We start from the raw sequence: 27,539 nt of genomic DNA, 5'->3' as shown, positions 1-27,539 counted from the left end.
TAAGAACCAGTTCAATTTTTATTTGCCTTTTAAATGTGATTATACACATTCATGTGTCTACTAAAATTCTGCACTGTTACATTAAAGATACAGTACGATAACATTCAACTTGAGGTACTTCATATTTATATATATATCTGTCCTTCATAAATAATGCCATCGGTTGCTATAGTCAAGCACTGCTCCAAGCACAACTAGACGCAGTTGTCTTTGAAATAACGGAGTTTTAACATTTAAAAAAATCAGTGCAATAAGTACTGTAGAAATTAGAACATTTACTTAAATACTATGTCAGATATGCTTAAAGTATATTACACCACAAATCCAGTTAACAGCTTCCCTTCCCCCTTCTAGCTCGCCATGCAACAAGATGTTAGGCGTAATTTAAACAGCATCTATAATATTTTCTCACATCTCAGGCTCTGTTCTGTTCCAGATAAATATGTCTGGTGCTTTAGAAGAATAAACCAAAATATACAGGAATTCATACATTTAGGATATTGACTTTCTATTTAAGGGTACAAAGCTCTCATTTGGAAACAATTCTATGGACATCCTCTGCTTCCAGTCGATTGATGCTGGCAGCCTTATACATCAATCCACAAACCATTTAAGGCAACATACATTGATTAGAATGAATCCAACCTAACATGGGTAGATACAGAAAACAGGATTGACTCAATGCCATTTGAGTAAAGCCTTTCATTGATAGTGGTGGTATGATCACCAGCAGATACTTTTAAATAGCACTATTAAAATATGAATGCCAATAATATAATTAGTGTTAATGTTAACAGATAGCAGCAGTTGTGGGGCACTTTATGTATTTAAGAGACAAATGTATAGTCCCCCTGCGTGCAAGGACCTTGTATCCACAGAGATGTGCCGCTGTGCATGTACAGAGATTCCTCACTGCAAACCCTTGTTCATGTAAGAGAACAGCAAAGTCCACACACAGCCATTTGTGCATTTCAGAGATGCTAAATGGCGACCCTGTAATTGTTTTTTAATTTGGCATATTTCATTGGGCATTCTCTGCTATTCGTTCTAAAAGTGACGTAGGTCCTCAGGCAAAAAGGACTTTCGTTAATCAGCAGTGGGGAAAACTCAACTCCGTAAACGTTTCCTTATCCACAGGAAGCTGTCTTCTACAGAGTCAGACCACTGGTGCATCTAGCTTAATAGTACACACTGACTGGAAGCAGCTTTAGTTTCAGACGGTATGTATGTGCATTTCTGATGCTGGAGATTGAACCTAGAGGCTCTTGTATGCAATCTACTGTGCTCTAACCCCTTGCCCCATTCAAGAAAGTAACCAGAAGCCTTAGGATCACAATTTCTGCTAGCGCATTGGGACTTTCCAATGTGCTCCCCCCAAATCTTCTTCAGGAGTTTGGGAGAATCCTCAGAATGGCATGCTGAGGAAGGGGAGATAGCTCTGTCAAGCAAGCAGAAAGGTTTGCATTGATGGAACAACAGCCTTAGTTCTACTTTGAATACAACACCGTAGAGATCTTGCATTCAACCAAATGCAGTACCACACACTACTTTCTATCTGGGGATGGTTTGCACGCGCAAGACTCTTTACCAGGTTACTCCCTGGAGAGTAACAACTGACCAGGAACTAGATCAACGTGGACAATGTGAAAGGTACAAAAACCTCCTTCATAAAATTGCTAGTTGCATGGTTAAAGTGTCACTTAAGGTAGCAGATTTCATTTGGCTGAATTTTCTGGTGTTATCTACAGAACCAACTCTGAAATACTCAGCTTCTGCAGCACTCGGAAAATGCGGACTTCCTCATTCTTTGTGTGTTCCCTCTTTATCAATATATTAGCATTCTGACTTTTCATTTTGATCCCATTTATACTTTTCTCAGTCATACATCTGAGTAGCCTCCCCAAGGAGGTGCTCCTGGCCCTATCGCTACACACTTTTAGATGAGCAGCAAAGGCAATTTTATTACAGCAAGCTTTTGCAGAGTATCTTCATTTTTCACCCTTCCCCTGCCAGATTATCCTATAGTTTTTAGTCCTTTTTATTGCTTTGCCATTTTCCTCATATTTTTGTTCATTTTGTTGTGCATTCTTTTTATTTTGATTACAAGCTGCACTGAATATGCCTTAGAAAGGCATGGTACAGATGCTGACAATAAAAATAATTCATACTAGAAGTGGCCCAAGTTTAATAGTAATTTTAAAGGCATTTTAACTGAAAACTGCTGAAAGTAGTGCAATGCACAGTTTAAATTCTACTGTCTAAAGCTGTAATTCTGTGCATGCTTATCTGGAAGTAAGACCCACTGAACTCAATGAGATTTACTTCTGAGGAGACATGCATAGGAGTGCATTGTGAGACACGTAAAATAATGTACACCAAGCAGAATACCAACACCCAATCATGTTGGAAGCATAACTTAGTTCTCTCCCGTATAATCTAAAAGCAGGGAAGGGTACTTTCGTGAAAGCTGTGAAAGTATTTAGCTCTCATGGTTGCAGAGATAATTTTTAAACACCTCTGCAGTATGTGCCTTGAATGCAAATCAGTTTCAAAATATGCTTTAAAATATTGTCCATACTAGGACAAATTTAATACTATTTAAACTCTGAACTCGTTTCTTTTTTCAAGGAACACATGGGAAAGGTCCAGGCCTCTTGATCAGCTTAAGTGACTCAGTTGCAGAAGACACATGCTAACTTTTATGCAGCAAGCTATGCCTCCCTTATCTTAAGAGTAAACCAATATATCGCTTAATTTTTATATTGGTTTAAGACATGCATTTTTTGTATCTGACAGCACACCTCATTGACATTACCCTTGTACTGTAAAGGAGATGGTGCACTGAAATGTATCATCAAAAAAGGATTGCAATTTACCACTGCAAACTGGTTTAAGAACTGCTCATAATGGTAGGCAAATGATACTCACTTCTGCTTTCAGGTTCAAACTGAATAAGCGCCTGTCACTTTGACAAACAAGGGAAGAGGGACAGAATGACGCCCCTTTTCAGGGGAGGTTGAGCTATGCATTCCAAAATCAGGGGCCGCCTAACCTAGCCCTCTTCCTCCCCAGCACTACACCCAACTAAACCCAGTTACTTTCCCCCATGGAAGTGAATGGCAAGACATTCACGCTTAAGGGAAATATAAAGTGCTACACTCGGATACCATTCTGGACCTCATGACAGCCATCTGTTTCAGTGGGGCATTAAGTAAAAGCAGCAGTGTACATATGCCATCTAGAGGCCAAGAGGGCACAGGGCATCAAAAACCCCACATGACCCTAGTCTGGAAACTGGCTTTTATAGGATTGCTAGTAGGGAACAGCATTACTTGCTCAAACCATGCAATTCCGTTGTGACTCTTATTTGAGGTTCATGAAAAAGCATGGGGAAGCATCTGCAGGAGCTCCCCCCCTCCCAGCACATTATGCACAGATTATTCATTCTCATTTCTATCCTGCCCTTCCTCGATGCCCTGCCACCAATTTCATCCTCACAGCATCAGTGTGAGGAAAGTTAGGCTACGCGCACCCGGGAAATTTTGTGAATGAGCAGGGCTTTTACCTGGTTCTCCCTGGGTGTAAGACCAATGCGCCAGCCACAATGGTTCTTGAGGATAGCATCAGGTACATCTGATCAGGAAGCAACCCCAATACAACATGAGAGCATTTGTATGCTTCTGTTTTACATCATACCGTTTGAAATAATTAAAAAGGCAATAATAACATTTTCCCTTTAAGAATAGCATCTGTGTTTTCCTTTATATTATACACATCTGAGAAAACACTGCATTTGAAGGCTGGATTTTCTCATGCCCAATCCACCATATTTTAGATTCTTAATGGCACTTAAAAGACTACTAGAAGCCAGGATTCCAGCAGGTTAAAATATTCAGAGCAAGCACATGAACAGATAATGTACCATATTGGTGGGTGGAGAGGTGGGAGAAACATTTATATAGTTATATCAGTGTGTAGATTTAGTGTTGGGGAGGTACACTCCCACCTTAAACAATGTAGCAGGAAGCATTCATGCTTACTTTACTGAATAAATCATATTCTTAATTTAAAGCAAGGGGAGTTGAAAATCAGCTTGGGAATACCACTGTAAGCAACTTTCAAGCAGAGACAAGTGTTGCGTACTTGAAAATGTGCCTTTTATTATTTCATGAACATGAAATTGCTCTGTATCATTCAGTTATGCTTATTTCCTTTCATTTTTACTACCACCCAGCCTGCAGCCCTTTCCTGCCAAGAACACAGATGGTTCTACAGGAAGCCTGACAACCAATTTAAAAAAAGAGGGGGGAAATGCTTCTGGTCAATGAAAAACTGAACTTCAGATCTGAATGAAGATCAAATTAAAATGGGGAAAATCTAAGTCACAAATGTCCCCTTTTCAGAAAATGCTGGCAGTTAGCAATTTCATTACAATCACACAAAAATCAAAACTTCCTATAAAATGAACATATACTTGTTTTAGAGATGCGTCTTAACAGGCGTTCTACGTAGTGTGGTAATGAATGCTACTCAAAGCAACCATTTACAGCTGTGCTAAAAAGCAGCTCTAAGAAGAAAAACTACAAACAGCATCCACGCTAGCCATGTTACTATCTGATCCCAGACACAGTACGTAGTTAGGGGGATTCTGAAAGCCAAGAAATCTGGGCATCTTTTTTAAAAAAATCACAGATCTGGAGCATCTTTAAAAAGCAAACATGTGGGTGAATATTTAAGTACAACTGCGTTTTGTCCAACCTACTATTTGGATACTGACCCAGAAATGGAGAAGTCTTTGAAACCTACTTGCTTCTTGCTTCTATCAATTTATCTGTCAAGTTAGTCAATTTGTGAACTATCCATAGCAATTGAAAATAATATAATACTACAAAAATTGCTATTATTATTATTTTACTCAGGTGGTAAGAGTTTTCAACTGCCTTTGGAAAAAGAAAAAATAGTCACTAGGGATTTGCTCCTTTTCTATGGATCAGAAAATTGTGGGAAAGGGACTGGACCCATAAAGGGTGACTACAAAGGCTTATTAAATGGGGAAATGGGTCCCTGAGGCACTGCCATGGTGAAAACACCATTCATTTCAATGCACTAGCTGGACAAGCAGGGGTTGTTTTGTGTCTCAGGAGAAGCTTGGGAGAATGGTGTTGAAGAAAGTAAGAATCTACTGTGCATAACCCACTTTGCTCCTTGAGACTTACTTTCCTTTGTAGACATTCTCAATGCACCAGTTCATCCCAGTGGTCCGTCTCAATTAACACAACTTCCCAACATCTGATTAGCACATGCAGGAAGACCAAACTTGTCTCTAACAAAACTGATTTTGTGTGAATTGGTGGTGTTGCTGCCAAATCAGCCTCCAGTGGAAGTGTGAGGGGGTGTCCGTTAAAACAAACAGTGAGATGTTTGAAAAGCCTATGGCATGGAGCAAACAAAAATAAATAAGTCAAAAGAACAGGAGAAAGTAGCAAGTTAAAAGGGTAGGTGGGAAACAGCATGGAGAAGAACATCTATTTCCTTTCTTTCACACAAAAAAGGCCATCTCATCTGTGGTAAGGCTGTGAAACTCTTGACTTTTATAATTTGCTCATTTGCTTGTTCCTGGGAGCTCCCAGTAAAAAGAACTTTACACTTAGGCTACAAAAGTACAGCAAGCATTAAGCTGTTCACTGCATTCAGGAACATATTACCTGTACTGATCACATATCTGCAGACAGCAAGGTAAGTATCAAACAGGGCTGGACCAGACATATACACCATAGAACAGCACTCTCCATGTTCTGGAACCCATCTTCTTTCAGGCATAAAAGATAAGTTCTGGAATCTGCCCCCCCTGAACCCCAGTGCCATTGGTACTGTCTGAAGAGCACTGGAACTGCACAGTTACTTTGCCACACTGAACTTCTGTCATCCCTTCCTGTCCAAAATAGCTGAGTTCATTTCCATCCAGAATCACACTAGCTGTGTAAAAGGTATCTGGTTCGATCTGCACGGGGTACTCAAACCACACTGGGAAAGTGTTGCTAGATCCGTCAGAGAAGTACTTGCTCAAGTTTTGCCCTAGGATAACGCCTTGCCGTTTGAGTTCAATCTTGGCACTGTATTCGGCCGATCCACAGCTGGAGCCATAGAGCCCGAAGCCAGCAATGAACACTCTCTTGTCAACAGCAAACTGTATGCTGTCACAACGGCCCCTGTAGCGCCACTGGTTGCTGCGGTAGGCACAAGACTGGAAGCGGTGGCAGCGCTGCGGGACAAGGCCTTTCCGGGCATTGCTCACAAACTGCAGCTCTGGCTTTTTGGCAGCCGTGTACCAAAGGAAGATATCGTTTGTTTCATTGAGGGTCAGGATGCCGGACTGAGCAGCACCATTTGCAAAGTCATCAAGCGCCATCGTAGGGATGCGGATGAGATAGAGCGCCTTCCCAAGGACTTTGCGCTTGTTTTCTATGCTGGCAGGTAGCTCTTGGCGTTGACACTCTACTTCGGCCCAACTGAGAGCAGCTTCAAAAACCACAATTTCTTTGGCATTCAGGGTCTCCCTCTGGAGGATGCTTTCGAGTGTTTGAAAATCAATGTCACAGAACCCTTCTGATTTCAAAGCCAGCTCTGCCTGGGCATCAATCACTTCCCAGCAGCGCTCAGTCAGGTCTGGTTCCTCAAATAAGCAGCTCTGGGAGAGCAGTACACAAGCGTTTTTTGCACTCAGGCTCGTCTCTAGGAAGTTAACACATGCGCGGGCAAGATGAGGAACGATGTACTTCTTGGCAGCGTAAAGAGTTGCCAGAACTGTATCCGCAGCCAAGTCAATTTCATCACAATATATGTATCTGCAATAAAAGACACGCATGTAATACTGTTAACAAAACAAATGGACGTTTTTCAAGAACGTGAAAGACACATGTATGATAAAACACTAATATAGTTGTTCAGGAATTATTTGCAACAAATGCTTAATTTGTTGATTTATCATCTACCTTTTGTTAAGCTCATCAAAACTTCAATACGGGTGACTTTTTAAGATGATGACAAAATCTGCAAATGCTCCGGAGGCAATGTTTCATATGGTCTTTTTTCATTCCACAGCACTGCAATGCACTGCAACGGAAGTTGCCTTGATGAACAAGTGTGCCCTTAACTGGCAGCCCCATGAATCAATCAACTTAAGCTTTAGCTCATTATAGTGTAAAGTTGACAACCAATTTAATTTAGCGCATGGTGAAATATAATGGACTTGTATTTCAGGAAAAAATGTCAATAACTCTGCTCATGACAGACAAAAAGCACTTATTCACAGAACATACAATTAAAATACAATCGTACCTTGGAAGTCAAACGGAATCTGTTCCGGAAGTCCGTTCGACTTCCAAAATGTTTGGAAACCAAAGCGTGGCTTCTGATTGGCCACTGAAGCCCCGTTGGACGTTCAGCTTCCAAAAATAGTCCGCAAACCGGAACACTCACTTCTGGGTTTGCAGCATTTGGGAGCCAAAACGTTTGAAAACTAATCAGTTCGAAAATGAATGTACAAATGTACTGAATTCGCCAACAAAACATGTGGTAATTACCATTGGCTTAGGTAGCCAGTAAAAGAGCAGACATATTTATGGAAAATCGCTCTCTCTAAAATGCTTATTCACTATGACTAGTTAAATTGATTATTCAGGTTCAATGGCTGTGTCTTTCTGGATACCAGCTGCAGACAATGGAGGGGCTGTTTGTGGGCTTCACCAGGGACTGACCATTGTTGGAAAGGATGGTGGTCAACTAGATGGACACCCTCATCCAATCATCTACAGAGTTTCTGACAACTAACATTGCAATCGGATCACTCAAGGGAAGTGATCAAAGTACATCTTCCACAATCCATTCCACATAAGATTATGGGGCAGATTGTAGTGTGCCTGCAATAGATTGTTTGGGGATCTAGCTGGGTTCTGAAGCCAAACTCTTTCAGGTTGGGACAGCCCCCCTAAGAAGCTGATAGGCTGTCTCCCAAGTGAACTCACAGCATACTCCAAAAATGCACATCCAGTAGTACCCTTAGTTTCTCCTGCCTATTCTCCTCCAGCTCCCAAGCACAATGAAGAAGAAGAAAAGGGGGCATTACTCGAGCACACGAACAAGGCAAAGGTACTTCTCTTTCAATCTGGTTTGTTTTGCATACTGCATGCAATTCATGCTGAACATTCAACCTGATCACGATGAAAAGAGTTTAGAGCGGCCATATATGTATGACTTGCAGATCACAATGGGAAACCTAGTAATTTCTAGCAAAGTTAATTATTTGGAGGGAGGGAAGTAGCACAAACTGGTTTTGATCTGGCACTGGGGCAAGGGAAGGAGGATGAAGGTAGTCATGACATCGTTTAAAATCCATTTGTTGCTGGGGAGGGGTGGCAGAATATTTTGAACTGTATTTGTGAAGCTTTGATGTCAATTTCACTTAAGCTCTTGTTTAAAAGATTTGTGTTTACTTCTTTTGATTTTCCCTATGGGGCACTAGCTGCTCATTTACAAGGCAACCATAATCTCTCTTGGATGCACAATGTTTTAACACGTACTTCTAGCCCTTGGGATTTTAAGTGTCAGAAAGAATACAGCATAGAAGACAGCACTTAGGGATGTTAAATATCTAACTTGCACAGCTATTATAAACAGTAGCAACAGGCTAATTTACCTGTGGTCTTTTTAAAATGAAACTTTTATTATAACAATGAAATTGCTTTGGGGATTTTTGGTGGATTAAAAGCAACTGTCAGACAAAAGCTCTGACTATTTAAGTGACACTTACCATACGTAGAAATGATAACTAATACTTTAAGTAAAATGCCTATTTTCCTTTTATGTTCAGGGCAAATGTGCACATCACCAGTGTAGAGGTTTTATGCATTCAAAACATGATATATAGAAACCAATTAGGTTTTAACACCACATATTTTAACATATTGTACACATATTAGAAACCAGGGGCCTAATTATTTTTCTATTAAAATAATTTTAATCCTACTCTTCAACAGAAAACAGTCTCACAGAGTAGCTTACAAATACCAGTAAGATATGCTTTAAGCCACTTTACAAATTTACCTTTTGCTGTACCTTGCCTAGATGTTGTTAAATGTGTCTTTAATGGGCCAGTTTTCAACACTGCAAATTAACACCAGGCAGTTTGGGGTAAATCTCCCCAGCTGCAGTCCCGAGGAAAATCCCTCTTCCACCCTGGTTTTGGAGATTTCCCCCCGACAAAACAAATACCAGCCTCAGAAGAGGGACCTTCCTCAGGACTGTTATCAGGAGATGAAAGAGTTAAACATCTTGTATAGTTTGGTCATGAACTAGGACAATAAAGTACACCTAAAGCTACTCTAACAGCCATATTTTTCTTTAATTGCGAAAATGTCTGGCTCCTAATTTTAGAGATGCTTTTTAAAAATTGCTGCAGAAAGATAATAAACTGGTTATCACCAAAAGAAAAAATCAAGAATTGAGATAACAGTGACCTGGTTTGCACTCTTCCCTTCTTTCTTCTCTCCTGGCACACCTTAGTGTGAAAACATGGTATTTACATTGTGATGTTTCCGCTGCTACCCTATTTTGACAGGGGAGAGTCCAGCTCAGTGTAAATGTTGAGTATTAAACATGTTTTCATTAGGATGAATCCACTCGTCTTACTCTTAAATCCGTGTTTCCAGAACTGTGCACACCAAGAGTACAATCAAGTGCACAGCAGAACACACACAAGCATCTACTGAAATCAAAGGTCTATTGAAATCAAAGGTTGTGAAGTGCCCTTAAACCTGTATTAGACTGTGCTCTGTTTGAGTATGCCTCCTAGTGCCTGCATTTAGGAAAATATAAACTCTTTCCACTGTAGAGCTGCATCAAGCAGTAAATCCTTTTTTTCTGGCACGGTAAGATTCAACCGAAGATCCCATATCTACCTAAGGCACTGCTGGTATTTATAACCTGAACAGATCATACTATTCACCTGACAACATCCCATTTGCATCAGGACGTAACACCTATATTTAAATACTGCAACCTTCGCAGTTTGACAGATCTAGCCACAAATGACGACACAACTGCGTCTTGGCAGTTCGTACGTGTCATCTGCTTTCTTTGAAGCTCTTCACACATTCGTGTGCTGACTATCCACAGCTACAAGCAGCAAAAGCACCCTAAGGAAAAGTTAGAAAGTGCCCTTCACAATCGCCAAGGCAATCCAGACCGGAGACTAATATTTAGCAGTTACATGGTCAGGCAAAGCTTGCAGGGGGATTCAATGGCACAGCGAAAGGATTTTTATAATATATAAGCACACATATAAAACAGTAACAGATGACACAGAGAAAAACGATTATTTTTTAATAAGAAATGCTAGATGTTTCCAAATACACATTCCAAATTAAATCCTGAATTAATGGGCAATCATTGTTCGAAAGCAACTTGCTCTTCCTTACTTCCCACTCGTCATGCAAGAAAAACAAGCTGGGTGGAGGGAGAAATCACCTCCCCCAAATGCATGTCCTTTCTTCAGTTTAAGTTTAAAATGCAGAAACAGCATTTAAGAAAATACTATTATTTTTAACATTTGAAAATTCATCCGGCCTATAAGAAAACGTTATCATCAGTGACTGCATTTCAGAAGTTTACAGGATCATCAGAAGCTGCGCTTATCAGGAATAAAAAGGAATTGTGTTGTTAGAAAAAGGGGTAGCACAATCAAATGCAGACCTGGTTCACCTGTAATGCTAAGCCAACTCATGGTTTGTTGGGAATGAGGAAACATGTGAGGTCTCAGTGTGAAGATTGTGTCCCATGGTTCGTCTTGCACCAGACAAACCACCCGCTGCAACCAAGGTTTGTTCTCATGCATTGACTCACTGAAGTGAGTCAAACCATGACCCTGGATCGTGGAAGGAAGACTAAGCCAAACCATGGCTTAGCCCCAGGAAACATGACAGCCGCAAGACTGAGATAGGATTGCTGAGGCTGTGATCTTCACTCTGGAGACTTGCATACTTGCATACATACATGGTTTGGCTTGGTGTTGCATCTAAAATGGGCAACAGTATATTAGTAGTTTGGAATCTTTCCTTTTCACCCTGTTTTAAAGCTCTTCCTTATTATATTCAATTCTTTATAAAGTATATGAAAAATATGCAGGAGATGGAGGCGGGGAAGGGAAGTGAGGGATTATTATTAATAAAATAACAACAACAACAACAACAATACCCCACCCATCTGGCTGGGTTTCCCCAGCCACTCTGATAGGCTTACAGCATATCTAAAAACATAAACATGAAGCGTTAAAAACCTCCCGATACAGGGCTGCCTTCAGATGTCTTCTAAAAGTTGTTTAATTCTTTATCTCTTTGACATCTGAAGGAAGGGAGGGATAAATAAAATATTCATTTTTAAAAGTCCTATAATTAGCACACAACTACAGACACCATATCCATAAGCTAATGAGTGTGTTTGCACATCAATTCTTTATTTATGACAATGCCTAACTTTTTAACTGTGGCATTACTAGATCAAGTACAAACAAATTCACTTCCAGCAATGAAGAAGGATGCTTACTTCAGCATAGCGAGGAAAGCAGCAGGCTCCACATCTGGTATACGGATTTCATCTTTGTCCTCAGCAAGCTCTCCATAAAACATTGCATGGAATACAGAGCTTCCAACAGCTAAGACATACTGTTCAAAAAGGGAAATATTATTTCATGCTTTAGAACAAAATTAATCGCCAACAGAAAAGCAGAAATGTGGCAGCACCACAGGGAGCATTAAGAATGAAGCCATGAAGGCAATCAACAGTAATGAGAGAGCATGGCATGGCTTCACTTTGCACTCTAAATTTTTAAAGCAAAACTCACTAAGGGAATCCTGGAGAAACCCCATCCACAACCCTTGAACAGACTGCTATTCTAATACATTGCTATCCCCACTGGGAGGCAGTGTGTTGCAGTGTTTCAGAGTGTTATATGTGGAGGCCTGAGATCAAATTCCCACTTATGGGGTGACTTTGGATCAGCCTCTGTCTCAGCATAAGCTACTTCACTGGGTTGTTGTGAGTTTTTAAAAGGAGGGCAGATTGGTGGAAGGATAGGATAATAATGTCATAAATCAGTAAAACAAGATTTTGGAGGGGGTAATATTGTACTGCACAGTTGAGGAACATGTTGAACTACAACTCCCATGCCCAACGGCTAGCATGGCTGGGAACTGTGGTCCAGAAACAGACACAGATTTTCCCAACCTTGTATTACAGTAGCAAAGATATTTAACTGGAGGGGAAACTGCTAAAGCATTTCACCAGGCAAAGATGCTTAAAAGCTTCCATAATTATGTCAGTTCCAGTACCCAAGCCTCCCACACTAAGTTACAATGGCAACGGTTGATGTTCCCCTTGCTTTTCCCATGTCAGATCTAGTAATGCAGCTGTTGCTTACTTTGTGTCCTGGCAACCGCTGGGTCCCACCTGGTGGACCAACCACAAAATGAACATCTGCCATCAAGTCATTGTTGAACATTACTGCATTTCTACAAACAGAGGCAATAAGTTATTTTAGGGTTTCAGCATCCCATACATGCAATTCAGCTCCTTATAATGTTACAATCTTTCAAGAGCAACCAAGAAAACACACGAACCCAAAGAGAGAAAGAAAATAGTCCTTTTTGAAAAAAGCAGAACAGATTTTAAATGACTTTAATAATCATTAAATGTACCAAGGTATGGTCTTTTTTTAATAAAAAAAAGTATGACACTGCAAGAAAAACTTAGCAAGAACTTTTGTAAAAGTAAAAATGCTAAACTGTGTGATCAAATACGAAGATTAATACGGCATGAATGTGCCTTCATGAGAGAAGAATGCCTAAGAGGTTAAATCAAGGCAGCTTGCATGCAAAAATATTCTTCATTATCAGGAGAAAAAATAACAACTGCACAAGGGGAAAGTAAAAGCATTTCCCCTTCTTTGAGCACTGCCTAACGGGAAGGCATGCTGTTCGAAGAGAGGGCACACATCTCACTACAGACTGCCACTGAACTGAAAAGCACAATTAAGAAACCATTTCCCAACTTGCTTACCTTTCTCGGATGGTGGGGTACAGTCCTTGCCAGTTTGGAGCTGGGATGATGTTGTTGTTATTGATGTTTTGCTGGTGGTATTGCTGGACAGCAGTGGTGTTACTGTTCGCCGGCTTCTTTCGGGGGAAAATATCAGCAGCCATCTTCTTCTTCTTTTTAGTCTTCAAGGTAATGATTTCATAGCAAACTGGAGGTAACTTGCTGCTGCTGCCACCACTGCTACTGCTTGCCTTCTTGGAGCTTTTCTTGGACCTGTTCTTAACTGTCTCTGGAAGCATCAAGAAGAAGGTGAGACATTTCATGTTCTTTCCCTTGTCATCTACCATGAGTATCCTTGTCTGTGTAATCAGATAGCCTAACTACGTAGAACAGAGGCAAACAGAAGGTACCGAACACAGAGCTGCAAGGCTGAGATTGTGTGCTTATTTTTCCAGCAAGGCAAGGTGACCTTTTTTCCAGGATGCTGAATTAAGATATTAGCTTTTTAAGTTTGATCCAGTACTTGATCTGTCAAACTCCTCCCCATCATGACTCCCAGCTTCATTTGCTTGCGAGAGAGCTTTGTTGTGTGGCAAAACAAAGTAGGAGAGCAAGATATGCTGCTGCTGCTTGCTTGTCAGCTGGCGCGAATTGTGTGTTGAATGGATCTGAGTGCAGGAGGTGTTAGAGCCCTGCAGATGGAGTCAGACAAGCAGCGTTCTGAGCCAATAGCTGAAGTCACAAAGAGCGATTGGACCAGCAGCACAGCGACACAGTGTGCATATAGCTCTAATATTAAAGAGCCGGTGGCTGCACTCTCATTTAATGATCTGTTTAAGTAGAAAGGCAAACCGCTCACACAAAGTAAATGATACAAATGTGTGTGTTTTCTATTGGTCCTTGGCTAATAATTTCCCCTTGAAGCCATACCAATTTTCAAACAGGAACATCATTTTAAAGAACCCAAGAAAATAAAAATGATTGTGCCTCACCACCACCAACAAAATCCCAAGAAACGTTTGCAAGCAAGGCAAAAAGGGAAGTGAACAATATACTGCATTTTTTCCTGTAAATTATTTCCCGTTATAACTGCAAATGTTAAATTGGATAAATTTAGTATCCAAATTAAAGCAGATTAACTTGCAGCATAAAAATGGACTGATACAGTTTAACAGTCGCTCTCCAGTGCAGTTTATACTCTGGAGCTTAATGAATAGAGATGAGGTCACCACATTAGCTTTTAACTCACTACGTTTCCTGAGAACATAACAGTCCTTGATAGACATCCCAAATCACTAAGCAAAGGCTAATTAGGCCAAATTACACCACTGGTGATTGCACAGTCACAGCAAAACTTCCATATGTGTACAAGAAATATACAATATCAAATTAGACAAATTTAAATTGTGTAAAGAGACAGACTTCTTGCATTTGAAAGGGTCTAAACTAAAGTAATTATGGTTTACTATGTGTTGGCATGTTGCTTAATGCCTCCCACCAATTGGATGTGTTATAAGTACAGGATCTGGTGTTAGCCCCCTCCCTGGCATAAAGGTGCAGCTCACCCCTTCCTTTAGAGCTTGGATCCAACTCTGCTTCCTGTATTAGTACATATACAGCTCCCCTCCCTCAAAGCAGAGTGAGTTGGGTGAGTAGGGAAGGGTATTGCAAGCACTTTGCACTGTACCCAAAGAGCTGGCAGGTTTCAAGCTTGCAGGATCTACTTTTATTTGCTAAATGTTTTTTGCCCTTTTTTTCTTTTTAAACCAAAGCACCAGGGTGCACCTGCCAGAGCTAGGAGAAAGAAAGAAAAATGATTTGGAGGGGCCGGCAAACACTGAGAATTAAGGAAGAGTGTGCCTCTGAGCATATTTGCTGAAGGTTCTCCCCCCCCCATTATAAAAACTGAGCTTACAGTTCTTTTGCACAAAAAACACTTATACAGATTCTTCCACAAAAGCATTCTTAATTTCAGCAACCCTAGTGAATTATTTCTAAGACATTAATTATTTGCTATTGTTGACCACTAAAAGTCAGAAACCCACTCTCATCCACTGCAGACCTTCTAGAAATCTACCAGAAGACCCCAAATCTACCTTCTGCTCCTCCTGGGCTAGAGCATTCCTCTCTCGGCACAAGGCTGTGTTGGCAAATTTTTGAAATAAGGGTTCACTCAGTGGTACAGTACCAAGCTGGCATCTCACTTTCAAAACATGTTGTTCATAATACACCATCAGCATCACACAAAAAATTATAAGTTAAAAAGCCATCACTTTGGGGTTCCAGAAACAAAACGTCAAACAGGTTTCAAAACTAACCCCTCTTTCTAGAAGCCTGCATCTCAAGAGTTGCCAGTTTGTTTCTAGTTAAATGTGAGCACTTCTGAAAACAGGTCAATGATGCAGCCTGCTAATAGAATAATCTGAATGTGATAGCATGCAATCATCCTACAGAGGTGTACAACTACAGTGGGGTATAAATTCCAGACACAGAAGAAGCTGTAGAAGTTGCACCATAGCCTATCTGCCATCCTACCCACTAGCTGTAATTACGTGATAAAAAGTTGCCTGGAAATATTTAGCCTACAGTCTTGAGCTGCCTAGCGCATGCATTACGAACATGGTGCCTGCACTTGAAAGATCCCATTCCTTTCTCTGTTCCACCTCCCATAGAGTTAAGCTTGAAATAAACATTTTTATTGTAGCCAATAGCAGGCTTCTTTGACACCTTCCTGCAATGCAGGGAGGAATTTCAGGTGTGTGTGTGTGTGTGTGTGTGTGTGTGTGTGTGTGTTACACCTGGGAATGGAGAGCTAACACTTTTCAAGCCAGATTGCTGACAGAGGGGAGAGTGTGTGATAGCAGTGCATGTGCCCTTGGTCTCCAAAAGGCTGGAGCCCTCTGCGGGTGCACCATGGAGGCCAAAATACCACACAAATTAGCAATGGATAAGCAGTCCCACTCCATTGCCAGAGTTGCCCTGAAAACATTACCATTACTCAGCAGTGCCTTATGTACAACGCGAATAGTGCTGTGTCATACTACCATAATGCAAATCTTACGTCCTGCTGGTGCAGAAGCACATGCTGAATGCCCCCCATCCTTGCAATTTTAGGAAGGCTGCTTTGTATTACAGGGGTGTATGCATTTTAAGTAGGTTAGGCCTAAGTTCAAAGTTCTAAATATCTGGCAACATCCCTGAGCTCCTAAAAGAATTACTGCATCAAATACTAAATCTGATTATGGGAGAGAGGAAGGAAACTTAACACTAGAAAGAATTCACTGGTTTTGGGGATGCCCAGTTTAAAACCCTACATGTGTTTGGTTTGGTTTGGGGAGAGGAGAGACTTCAATTAACTTCAAGCCAAAGAGTTAATTTAAGATGGATTCAAAAAGGATCTGGTACTATACCTTGGAGGGCAAAATACGTGGTTTGGAGGGTCAAAGGCTTGCAGAGAATGGATCTCTGATAAAAATGACAACTAAAAGCATAGCCAAATAGCTTTTAGCTACAGTTCCACTCACACAGATCATGTTCCATATTTATTATTTTATTTCTATATCACCCTTCATCTGAGGATCACAATATAAACAAAATATCTAGCCCATAAAATATTTTTTCTTAGCCTTATATGGGTAGACAGTCTTGGCTAGATTTTCTTAGCAAAAGCAATGGTGATGCATCAGTGGATGGTTTTGTTCAATCCAGAAATGTGTAATTATGTGTTATTAAACTGTTATATCTATCTATAGATATATAGATATACAGATATAGATATAATAAGGGTTGTCATGTCTTAAAATATTTACAAGTATTCCAACACAATAATTTTCTAACAAAGCTTTGAATATGCTTGAATATATGTTTTGAAAGAAAAGTGCACTTTATTTTTTTCCCCTTTTCAAATATTTCAGTTCAACTAATCTGGACTACTGTATTTTTGTCCCAGTTATTCATACAGCATATGTAATTTGTTTACTAACTCTTACGGCAAACATGCTAAAGGAGATCTCCACTGATAAGGGCAAAGGGGGGAAATCGCTTCTTTTCTGCTTCTTTTTTTTTTTTACAGGAAAGCCCACACTGCTATAACCCCAGTATATGATTGCCAGGAGCTTTCTGGGATTCCTTAGGTAGAAAGTCTTTCTCAGTTTAACTGTCTAGGGAATTCTGCCCCCAACCACAAAATAACTCTAAATAAGCCATTTGTGTGCAGTAGCATTTGGTTCCCTCTGTTCAGATTGACTTCCTCTTAGGCATCACTGTTCTTTTTTTAATTTGATCCTCATTCTGCTTCCTTCCTTTCCTGTATGTTCAGGCCTTCCCTAGCAACAGTGACCTCCTATAGGAATATCCACGTCACAGTTGGAAAACTAAAGTGTCACAAAGATGGAACCCTTCAGGACTGAAATTGCATATAGGACTAATTAGTGTACAGTCATTTTGTTCCACTAGACAGCTTTAAATGGAATGGAATGATATTTTAAGTTTCCCTACTACGCTGTATGATTTTACCAGTATGGCAATACTTATTTTCCCACTGTGCATTTGACAAAATTACCAAGAAACGTTTAGAGTGCTAGCTATGCATAATTTGCTTCTTGACAATACAATTAAGGGGAAAACACCATGATTAATCTCGGAAACAAATACAGAGAAGTGCAGGTTTAGCCCTATATAACTCTATAATGGTTATTTTCATTAAGTACTTTAAAAAAGAAATAGCCATCTGTTTCATTTAGTCAAACAACAATGGAATTGTAATTTTCCAAATCATACAACCTTACACTAGTTAACATACTTAGCGAATGTATTCATTCCCAACATTAGAAGATGTTGTCAATAGAAAGACTGAACAGTATTCACATACCATATAGCAACGCTAAACCTGAACGGAAACATTAAGCACTGATCACCATGTTATCAATATTTACCTATAAATCCAAACCTGAAGTCAAAGCAAAGTATCAACAAATTTAACAGTGAAGTCAAGGTGGCTACAAAGCACCTAAAATGTAATCCTGAGAGCTAGGGTTAGATTTAGGATGGAGAACCTGGGTTCAAATTCACACTTGGTCATGAAATTCACTTGGAGAAAATAACAAATATCTACAAAATGGTGTCATCATCAGACCATAGTACACAGTCCCTGCCATTATTCTTGTTACCAATTAAGACAATATTCCATTGCCATTTTAAGATGAATCCCAAATGCATGTAACAGCCAAATCCTGTTGTGGGAGAAAAGAGGACACATTTATTCACTAAGAAGTAAACCCCTTTGAACCCTGTGGGGCTTAATGACGGTAGATACACTTAAGACTATGCTACAAGTTTTGCCTACACTATGCTTAAGTTGCAGATTAATGTTGATTTGGCACAAATGCTCCTCATCTGCCCTATATTGATTTAATAGACATAATCTTGTGGTATTAATGACTAACTCCATTAAATCTTTAATTGCAGGGTATAACTTGCTCTTTGATTAATTGGTGGGGCTGACAACAACAGAACCTAGCAGCAGCCGCCCACCATGTCAAAATGGTGGAAAGCAGGGTACCCCCACTGGTTCTATTTGGCTTCACCTCTTGCTATTTTCGTACCACTGAGTCATTATAAGAACTCTGTAATTTAAGAATTGGTGCCTGAGTTTGCTTAGTTTCCTCTTCCCTCCTTATCCCCCTTTCGTTTTGTGCTGTGTCTTTTAGACTGTAAGTGTACAGGTGGGGAATTTCTTGTTTTTCGTGATTTTATATAAGCTGCTATGGGAGTTTTTTGGCAGAAAAGTTTGGTAGATATTGCTTTAAATAAAGGAACATTAATTTTAAGGAGCAACTTCAGATGTGATTCATCAGAATGTCCCTATCCATTTGGATAAAAAGCTCGTCTTCTTGTGATCTACAACTGTTTCTTGTAGAAGCCATTGCTGTTATTAAGCTTATAAGAAGCAAAGGGCTACTCAATTTATATTTTTCAAACTGCTATGCTATCACTTGTCTTCTTGAATGTCTGGGAAATACAACCAGGCCTAGATAGATACAGATTTAAAATGCTTCCTGTGTGAATAAGCAGGGTAGCTGGTTATTCTTTTTTTTAAAAAAAGAAAACTCTTCCCTTTATCATTTTCAGGTCTGCCTGATCCACAGTTCACTTAAACTAACAGCCCTTGGATTTGGGGGGGGGGACGACGACGACCAAACCTCGCACATAATCTGTCTTTTAAAGTAAAGCCGCAACCTACTAAAACTAAGATTCCCTTCTAACAGGCAGTTGCAAACCAAAGTTCATGCCACTACTTTCAAATATGGATCTTCCTACGATACTGAGACAGTTTTGAGACATTTTAATGTTTCACTCAGGTGTGTTCAAGCATCCTTGCAAACACTGAAACCATGGGTGCGAGCAGGAGTCACACACTAGCCTCATCCCTAGTGTCACCAGGCACGCTGGCTCCTGTTCAGATCTTGGTGCAACTACCACAAAGGTTTGAAGGAAGTTTTGAACTGCACTGTGCTGATACCTCCCTGCTACCAGGAACCATGGTAAGAAAGGGCTCCAAATCAAGGGGAGTTTCCTAAGTGGGTTTATAGCAAAATGCACTTTAAATTCCCCTTCTAATCACACAAAGGTCTAAACAGGAGTCCACACATCTGGGAACATTGAGGGCAGGGCTTGCATGTGTGAACATTCACATTCTCAAGTGAAACCCTGAACAACCCTAAATATCTTCTGTCGGGTGAAGAAACATTTAAACACGGTGTTTCTTTGAGCAATGACTAATAACTTGTTGCGGAACTGGCACTGTTACAGGCCCCACATAATACGCATTCTGCAGCTGTAAGATATTTTACTGTGGCAGCACCTACACTTTGGAACAGAACTCTCCCACTGTTGCTCCCCAGAAGAAATTAAGGCTTGGTATCATATAAATATTTAAATGAATTTAACCGACCAGTTTATAACCCTAGTTTATACTTTGAACTCTTATACAAGCAAAGAGTGGGGTTATGTCGATGACAGAAAATAAACCACACCCTGGTAATTACAAAAACAGCCCAAGAGTTCAGAACTAAATTGATTACATAGAATCTGGAAGCAGGGAACAACTGGAAGAAGAAAACAATGTAAACTGTTAGCAACACAGAACTGTGTTTGCCAGATGCAAGGAACATAACTTGCAATGCTGTTTTAGGTCTATAGCTGTATCCTTTGATTTCTGTGATAAGCCTGGGAAAGGTTCAGAAACAGGCGATCAAAATGATCAAAGGGGTGCAGCAACTTCTCAACAAAAAAAGTTTAAAACATTTGGGTCTTACTAAGTTTTGGGGGGAAATGTGTACTGCTGGGGTGCATGATAGGAGTGTATAAAATTATGCAGGGTGTCCCATCCACTTTGTCACAGAAAATAAAATTACCATCAATTTTCTCCTCCTCTCATAACACTAAAGCCAGGAGCTAGCGAACAAAGCTGCTGGAAGTTTGAGGACAGACAACTACTAATCATGATGGCTGTGTACGGTATCTGAGGTACTATGCATCTGAATAAGGTATAGTAAAAAGGGATAGGACCTCTGGATGGTTACATCCACTCAAAGGCGACTATGGGGTTGCAGCGCTCATCTCGCTTCAGGCCAAGGGAACCGGTGTTTGTCCACAGACAGTTTTCCGGGACATGTAGCCATCATAACTAAACCGCTTCTGGTGCAATGGAACACCTGACGGGAACCAGAGCGCACAGAAACGCTGTTTACCTTCCCGCCACAGCAGTACCTATTTATCTACTTGCACTGGTGTGCTTCCGAACTGCTAGGTTGCAGGAGCTGGGACAGAGCAATATGAGCTCACCTCGTCATGGGGATTCAAACCACCGACCTTTTGATCAGCAAGCCCAAGTGATTCAGTGGTTTAGACCACAGCGCCGACCGTGCCCCAAACCTGTGAATACCACTTGCTGGGAACTGCAAGTAGGGAGAGTGCTCTTGCACTTATGTCCTGCTTATGGGCTTCCCAGGGGCATCTTGTTCACCACTGTGGGGACAGGATTCTGGCCTAGATGGACCTTTGGTTTGATCCAGCAGGGCTTTTCTTATGTTCCTAAGTTTGAATATGTGAACATCCATTAAATTTATTTATTTTTTGGATGCAAAGAGATTAAATGCTGCCCTAGTTCATTGTAAGTTGCTTTTCAATTTTACCAGGCACCACAGACCTAGCTTTAAAATGCCACGAGCGATGCAAATGTGACAGTTGGACTCCTTTAACATGCAGGTGAAAGCCTTTGCTTCATATTAACTTCATAATTTCAGGAAATTAGCAAGATTCCAATTTGCATAAATCTTCCCCATTTGTGGATGTTTTGTTCTGACTGAATGCTCTCAAGGCACGATGAATATCAAGCAGAATTTTCATTTGAAAAACTAGATTTGTACAATATAGATCTATTATTGAATTTTTTAATATTTTAGTCATAATCTGCCTATTAATTCATTTATGAGCCAATATTTTTACTGCAATTCTTTGCCTACCTCTTTCCATTTTAAAAGTGTGTACTCCATATTCATGGCTTAGCAAGGAACAATGTGTTTGGTTTTCTTAACACCCTCTGTTTCCAAATGAATAGTCCCCCCACACACCAGTAAGAGACAGCTCTCTGGGAGTAAGAAACAAACTATTTATTAATACAATCTATATGACAAGCAGAGAGCAGTGTGTGCAGTTTAATCACTGGTGGGACCTACAAGGAAGTGGTGACATGACCGGCAGAACAATAAATATGTATTTAGTCAAGGCCTTGTTAAGTTCTTTTGGCTGCTATATACACACTACTTCTGCATTACCATATTCTTTATTATCAACATAAATAATAATAATGTAGCATAAATCTTTAGAATCCTACTTTAAGAACCATAAACATGCCAGTGCATGAATTCAATCCATGTGTCTCTTACAACTGATGGGGAAACATGCTGGTGGAGGAATAAAAGATGCTGGAAGTTTCTCAAGGTGTCTTGGATTTGCCAAGCCAAGCTGCTTCCTATAGACAGGGGTACCCAAGGGCCAACCAGATACCTAGATTTCAGATTTCTAACACCAGGCTCAAGACTGGAGGAGGGAGGGTTCTCTAATGTGGCTGACTATCTGATGACTTCCTGCTCTTTCAAACACTTCCCTGAGATATAAATGCATGCACGCACACAAGGGCCGTAGGATACCCCAACAAAAGAAACCCACCAATATGCAAGGTTATGCTGTAACCCCCTCTGGGGAAAAGAAAGGCACTTATAATAAAGATGCAATCCAATACCCACTTACTTTGGATTAAGCCTCACTAAATGCAATTGTACTTGCTTCCAAGTAGACAGAGGTAGGATTGCACTGCAAGTTACTTAAATTGGAAAACGGCACCACATTCATTTCATGTTTACTGCCCTAGTGACTAGCACTGTACCAACCGTCCAAAGATTTTGAGGCAGCATTGAAAACACTGAGAACTTTTTTCAGAAGTTGTTCTCACTGTTTTTTTCCCTTGAACAACAGCTCAAACATACCATTCATTCATTCCCATATATATATATATATATATATATATTATTGACTGTCATTTCAACAACTTGAATAATGCCAATTTGGTTTAAGAACATGGATGAATTTCATATCCTCCACCATAAAAGGATATACTGCTTCTCAGTAGTGGGACACGGCCTATTCCAAGCTGGGGAAGTGGGTTCTCTGCAAAAATGCTCGGGGCCCCTCCACCTTTCCCCAGTGGGAAAACATCCCTGCCACACTGCCCAGAGGGAGACGCAAAGCATTTAAAGGCAACAGCTGCCACCACTGCTTGCTCACCTGAATGAACAACAGAGGCAGTTGCAGGAAGCAGAAGCTGTCACCTCTGCTCTCTCTCTCTTTAGGAGGTACAGCAGTTAGGTCTGTGCATCATGGACTTAGGTCTTCTCCACCCAGAAGCAAAGAGCAAATGGGCAGAAACTGCAGTTGCGCCTTCTCTTTGAACTCCCTATGCTGCTTACATGCCTTAGTGGGCAACGCAGCAGTGAAGAAACCTGGAAGAAGAAGCCACTGTCCTTGTTCACTTTCTATCTCTGGGTGATAAAGTCCTCGGGATTATCTGTCACATCAACCAGGAAAAGATAGCCAGTGTATGGAGGCAGCTGACAAACCAGCAGAGGCAATACAGTGGCACCTCTGGATGCGACAGGTTCCGTTCCGGAGCCCCGTTCACATCCTGAAGCGAACGCAACCCGTGTCTGTGCGTGTGCAGGTTGCGATTCGCCGTGTCTGCGCATGTCATTTTGAGCGTCTGCGCATGCGGCGAAACCCAAAGTAACGCGTTCCATTACTTCCGGGTCGCCGCAGAGCACAACCCGAAAACTCTCAACCCAAAGCTACTTTAACCCAAGGTATGACTGTAGCTGCGCAAAATATGGTCTGAAGCTCAACATCAAAAAAACGAAGATCATGGCCACTGGTCCCATCACCTCCTGGCAAATAGAAGGGGAAGAAATGGAGGCAGTGAGAGATTTTACTTTCTTGGGCTCCATGATCACTGCAGATGGTGACAGCAGCCACAAAATTAAAAGACGCCTGCTTCTTGGGAGAAAAGCAATGACAAACCTAGACAGCATCTTTAAAAGCAGAGACATCACCTTGCCAACAAACGTCCGTATAGTAAAAGCTATGGTTTTCCCAGTAGTGATGTATGCAAGTGAGAGCTGGACCATAAAGAAGGCTGATTGCCGAAGAATTGATGCTTTTGAAATATGGTGCTGGAGGAGACTCTGGAGAGTCCCATGGACTGCAAGAAGATCAAACCTATCCTTTCTTAAGGGAATCAGCCCTGAGTGCTCTTTGGAAGGACAGATCGTGAAGCTGAGGCTCCAATACTTTGGCCACCTCATGAGAAGAGAAGACTCCCTGGAAAAGACCCTGATGCTGGGAAAGATGGAGGGCACAAGGAGAAGGGGACGACAGAGGACGAGATGGTTGGATAGCGTTCTCGTAGCTACTAGGATGAGTTTGACCCAAATGCGGGAGGCAGTGGAAGACAGGAGTGCCTGGCGTGCTCTGGTCCATGGGGTCACGAAGAGTCGGACACGGCTAAACGACTAAACAACAACATGACTGTAGCCGCTGCCATCACAGCAATGTGGTTAGTTGTGTTGTGCCAGTCAGAAACGGAATAATAACAATAATTTTATTATTTATACCCCGCCCATCTGGGCAGCTCCCAACAGAACACTAAAAACAGAATAACATTTCAACCATTAAAAACTTCCCTAAACAGGGCTGCCTTCAGATGTCTTCTAAAAGCCAGAGAGTTGTTTATTTCCTTGACATCTGATTGGATGTTCCACAGGGCGGGCACCACTACTGAGAAGGCCCTCTGCCTGGTTCCCTGTAACCTCATTTCTGACGGTGAGGGAACCGCCAGAAGGCCCTCAGTGCTGGACCTCAGTGTTCAGGCAGAACAACGGGGGTGGAAACGCTCCTTCAGGAGCAACAGAAAGCAACTGAGAGGCATAAGTCACCCTAAGAACATAAACAGAGCCCTGCTGGACCAAGCCAATGGCCCATCTAGTCTAGCATCCTGTTTTCACAGTGGCCAACCAGATGCCTGTGGAAAACAAAGCCCAATACACCACATGGCACAAGGGGACATGGCAAGCTCCGTTACCATTGCTCCCTGTGAGCAGCAGGTACCTCTGCTCCCCTGCCTCTAAGGCAAAGGGGCTGTCCTGGGCCCAATCCCCAGCACTCCATAGGGAGACGATGTGGGAAAAGGAAGCAGACAAGCAGACATGGCTCCTGCTTTGACCTGCCACATGCCCACCTGCTTTGCGAAGGAAGTGCTATCATCGCTGTCTCTACCTTAAATGCCACCGCACACAGGAGGGAGCCCAAATCTCCAAAGATGATCCGCCTTCCACTCCCAGAAGGCTGCTACTTCTCAATGGCAGTTAGTGAGTGCTGCAGGGGTTTCTGCAGTGACAACCCCCAGTACCTCCCTGCAGAGCTGCTGCCAGTCAGCATATACAAAAGTTAGATGGGCCAATGGTTAAATGTCTTACAAGGCAACTTCCTAAGTTCCTACCAGTGGTAAATCATCGCTTCTGAAGTCATAGTACCTTTGACAACATATGCATATAAATCCCTTAATGTTAATTATTATTATTAATAAGTAGCATGTCAAAGAGAAAGCTCCAGGCTTTGCCTTTCTCAGACTAGCTGCACACACAGTGACCAATCTCTCATTGGTCCAAGTCTTAACTGGCAAACACCTTCCTCCAGGCGAGAGAACAAAAATCCCTGCAAACAAAAAAGTTTGGGTGCCAAGCTAAAACATTCATTTTCAATCAGCAGATAGGAATGGGAAGGTTGTAATCTAGCCTTCTCCCCGATAGAGCTTTCTGCATGTAAGAAATTGTGTGTGTGTGTCTGCAAATCCTATGCATACTTGCCCACAAAGTCCAACTGAATGCAGTTGCAGATAGGTAGCCGTGTTGGTCTGCCATAGTCAAAACAAAATAAAAAAATTCCTTCCAGTAGCACCTTAAAGACCAACTAAGTTAGTTCTAGGTATGAGCTTTCGTGTGCATGCATGAAAAGCTCATATGAGCTTTCGTATGAGCTTTCGTGTGCATTATACATGACAAAGCCATTTTCACCTTCTCACCCCTTGCTTTTTCCTGTAAGACCTATTGCAGTCGTTAAGAGTCGTCAACAGGCTCATCACAGCTATCTGCCAATCACCCATTCCCACCACCCTTCTGAGTAATACCCCTCCCCACCTTCTCACTATATAGAGGGGTCTGGTAACTTCTGTTTCAGTGTATCTGAAGAAGTGTGCATGCACACGAAAGCTCATACCTAGAACTAACTTAGTTGGTCTTTAAGGTGCTACTGGAAGGATTTTTTTTATTTTGTTTCAACTGAATGCAATGGGACTTGGCCTCCTACTTGCAGGAAATTGTGTGTGCCCGGCTGCAATCGTATATGCCTGGGGGAGGAAGTCCCACAGAACTGAACGGAGCTTGCTTCTGAGCAGACAACCCCAGCTTTCTACTTGCAATAAATCGCATGTGTGTGTCTGCAAATCCTACGCATACTTGCCCAAGAAGTCCCACTGAATGCAACGGGCCTTGGCTTCCTACTTGCAAGAAATTGTGTGTGTATGGCTGCAATCTTTTTTCCCGGGGGGAGGAAGTCCCACCGAACTGAATGGGACTTGCTTCCGAGCAGACATCCCCAGGATTGCAGGGGGGGAGGGGGGAGTAGAGAGTTATCTCATCACTCAGGATCCCCACCTGCGGCGTGAGGTCGATCGGATTGGTCTTTAGGAGGAAAAACTAGGCCAAAAGCTTTAAAAAAGAAGCAGTACAGCAAGGAGGGCGGGTGTGGGAGAGAATAATAATAAGTGCCAAGGAAGGGATATCCCCATCGCACCCGAACTGCGGAAGGCCCGGCCCGTCTCATGCCAGCCCCCACCCGAGGTAGGACCCTGCGCCTCTCGCTTGCCCCGCTGCTAAGCCAGCCCCCCCTCGCCGCCCCAGACCCGCCATTCCTCGGCGGCCAGGGCCGGGCCTCTCTTTCCGCCGCACCGGGGCCTTCCCGAGGGAGGGCCTTGCAGGGCGACGGAGGGAGAAGCCGAGCCCGGGCCCGGGCCACCTACCATCGCTGCCCCCTCCGTCCTCCTCTATCCGTCGCGGGCGGCGTCGCAGTGGCTGAAGCGGGTCGCCTCCCCCCGAAGCTGAGGAGGAGACGGCCGGGTAAGGGACGGCGGGGCCGGGCCGCGGGAGCGCGCCCGCCGCCCCACGTGCGCGCTCCCGGCGCTGGCGGAGGAAAAAGAGCGGGAAAACCTGTGAGGAGGAGGAGAAGAAGCGCGCGATATAAAAACGGCGGCTGTCGAGGGAAACGAGGCGCTTTTGGCGCGGCTGCGCCGTGTGGACGCGCTCAACCCCAAACAACGAAGCAACCCCACGACCCAAAAAGCGTGTGGCTTCGTGGCCGTTAGAAATGTTCGCTTCCTTAAAAAAATTTTTTTTTTTTTTGCTTTTGAATTATTTTCCGTTATTATTATTGTTGTTGTTGTTGTTATTAATTTTTTATTATTATACCCCCGCCCATCTGGCTGGGTTCCCCCAGCCACTCTGGGTGGCTCTCAACAGAACAGAATATTTAAAACAGATACAACATAAAACAAACATAAAACAAACCAACAAACATCAAATTAGGTATAATGGAGGAGAGGAGAGGGAGGGGATGATAATATCAGGAATAGCGACAGCGAGTCAAGAGCATGGGGCTGTCAGGAAACACGGGGGGGGTGGATAGAACACATTTTTTGTTGTTGCTGTTACATTCACACGATGCTCTTCGCTTGAACGCAAAAAGGTATAGCCACCCATAACTCCCACAAAAGTGGTTTGAAAGGC

The 27,539-nt window shown here is 42.0% G+C and overlaps 1 protein-coding gene across 2 annotated transcripts; it reads right to left on the bottom strand.

Moving 5' to 3' along the window:
• On the bottom strand, nt 1–26,922 carry BTBD3 (BTB domain containing 3). 2 transcript variants are annotated; one of them, XM_083730464.1, is made up of 5 exons: nt 26,777–26,922; nt 13,111–13,781; nt 12,473–12,563; nt 11,599–11,717; nt 1–6,845 (listed from the first exon to the last, which is right to left on the bottom strand). In XM_083730464.1, the coding sequence occupies exons 2-5, from the start codon at nt 13,434–13,436 to the stop codon at nt 5,813–5,815; spliced, it is 1,569 nt and encodes a 522-aa protein (XP_083586590.1). In that variant the 5' UTR covers nt 13,437–13,781; nt 26,777–26,922; the 3' UTR covers nt 1–5,812. The 2 variants fall into 2 exon arrangements, with proteins under 2 accessions (XP_083586590.1, XP_083586591.1); XM_083730465.1 differs by having other exon boundaries at nt 13,111–13,378; nt 26,777–26,910.
• Between the last annotated feature and the right edge of the window lie 617 nt (nt 26,923–27,539).

Source organism: Podarcis gaigeae (genome assembly GCF_964106915.1).
Source record: "Podarcis gaigeae genome assembly, chromosome: 3".
Lineage (NCBI taxonomy): Eukaryota > Metazoa > Chordata > Lepidosauria > Squamata > Lacertidae > Podarcis > Podarcis gaigeae.
The sequence above is the reverse complement of the archived record's forward strand: the minus strand, read 5'-3'. Positions and strand labels throughout refer to the sequence as shown.

Coding starts and splice junctions, on each gene's coding strand:
- BTBD3 (XM_083730464.1), bottom strand. CDS start 13,436: ATGGTAGATGACAAGGGAAAGAACATGAAATGTCTCACCTTCTTCTTG. Junction 12,564..13,110: donor TACCCCACCATCCGAGAAAG/GTAAGCAAGTTG, acceptor CTCTGTTTGTAG/AAATGCAGTAATGTTCAACA. Junction 11,718..12,472: donor AGCGGTTGCCAGGACACAAA/GTAAGCAACAGC, acceptor CTTTTTGAACAG/TATGTCTTAGCTGTTGGAAG.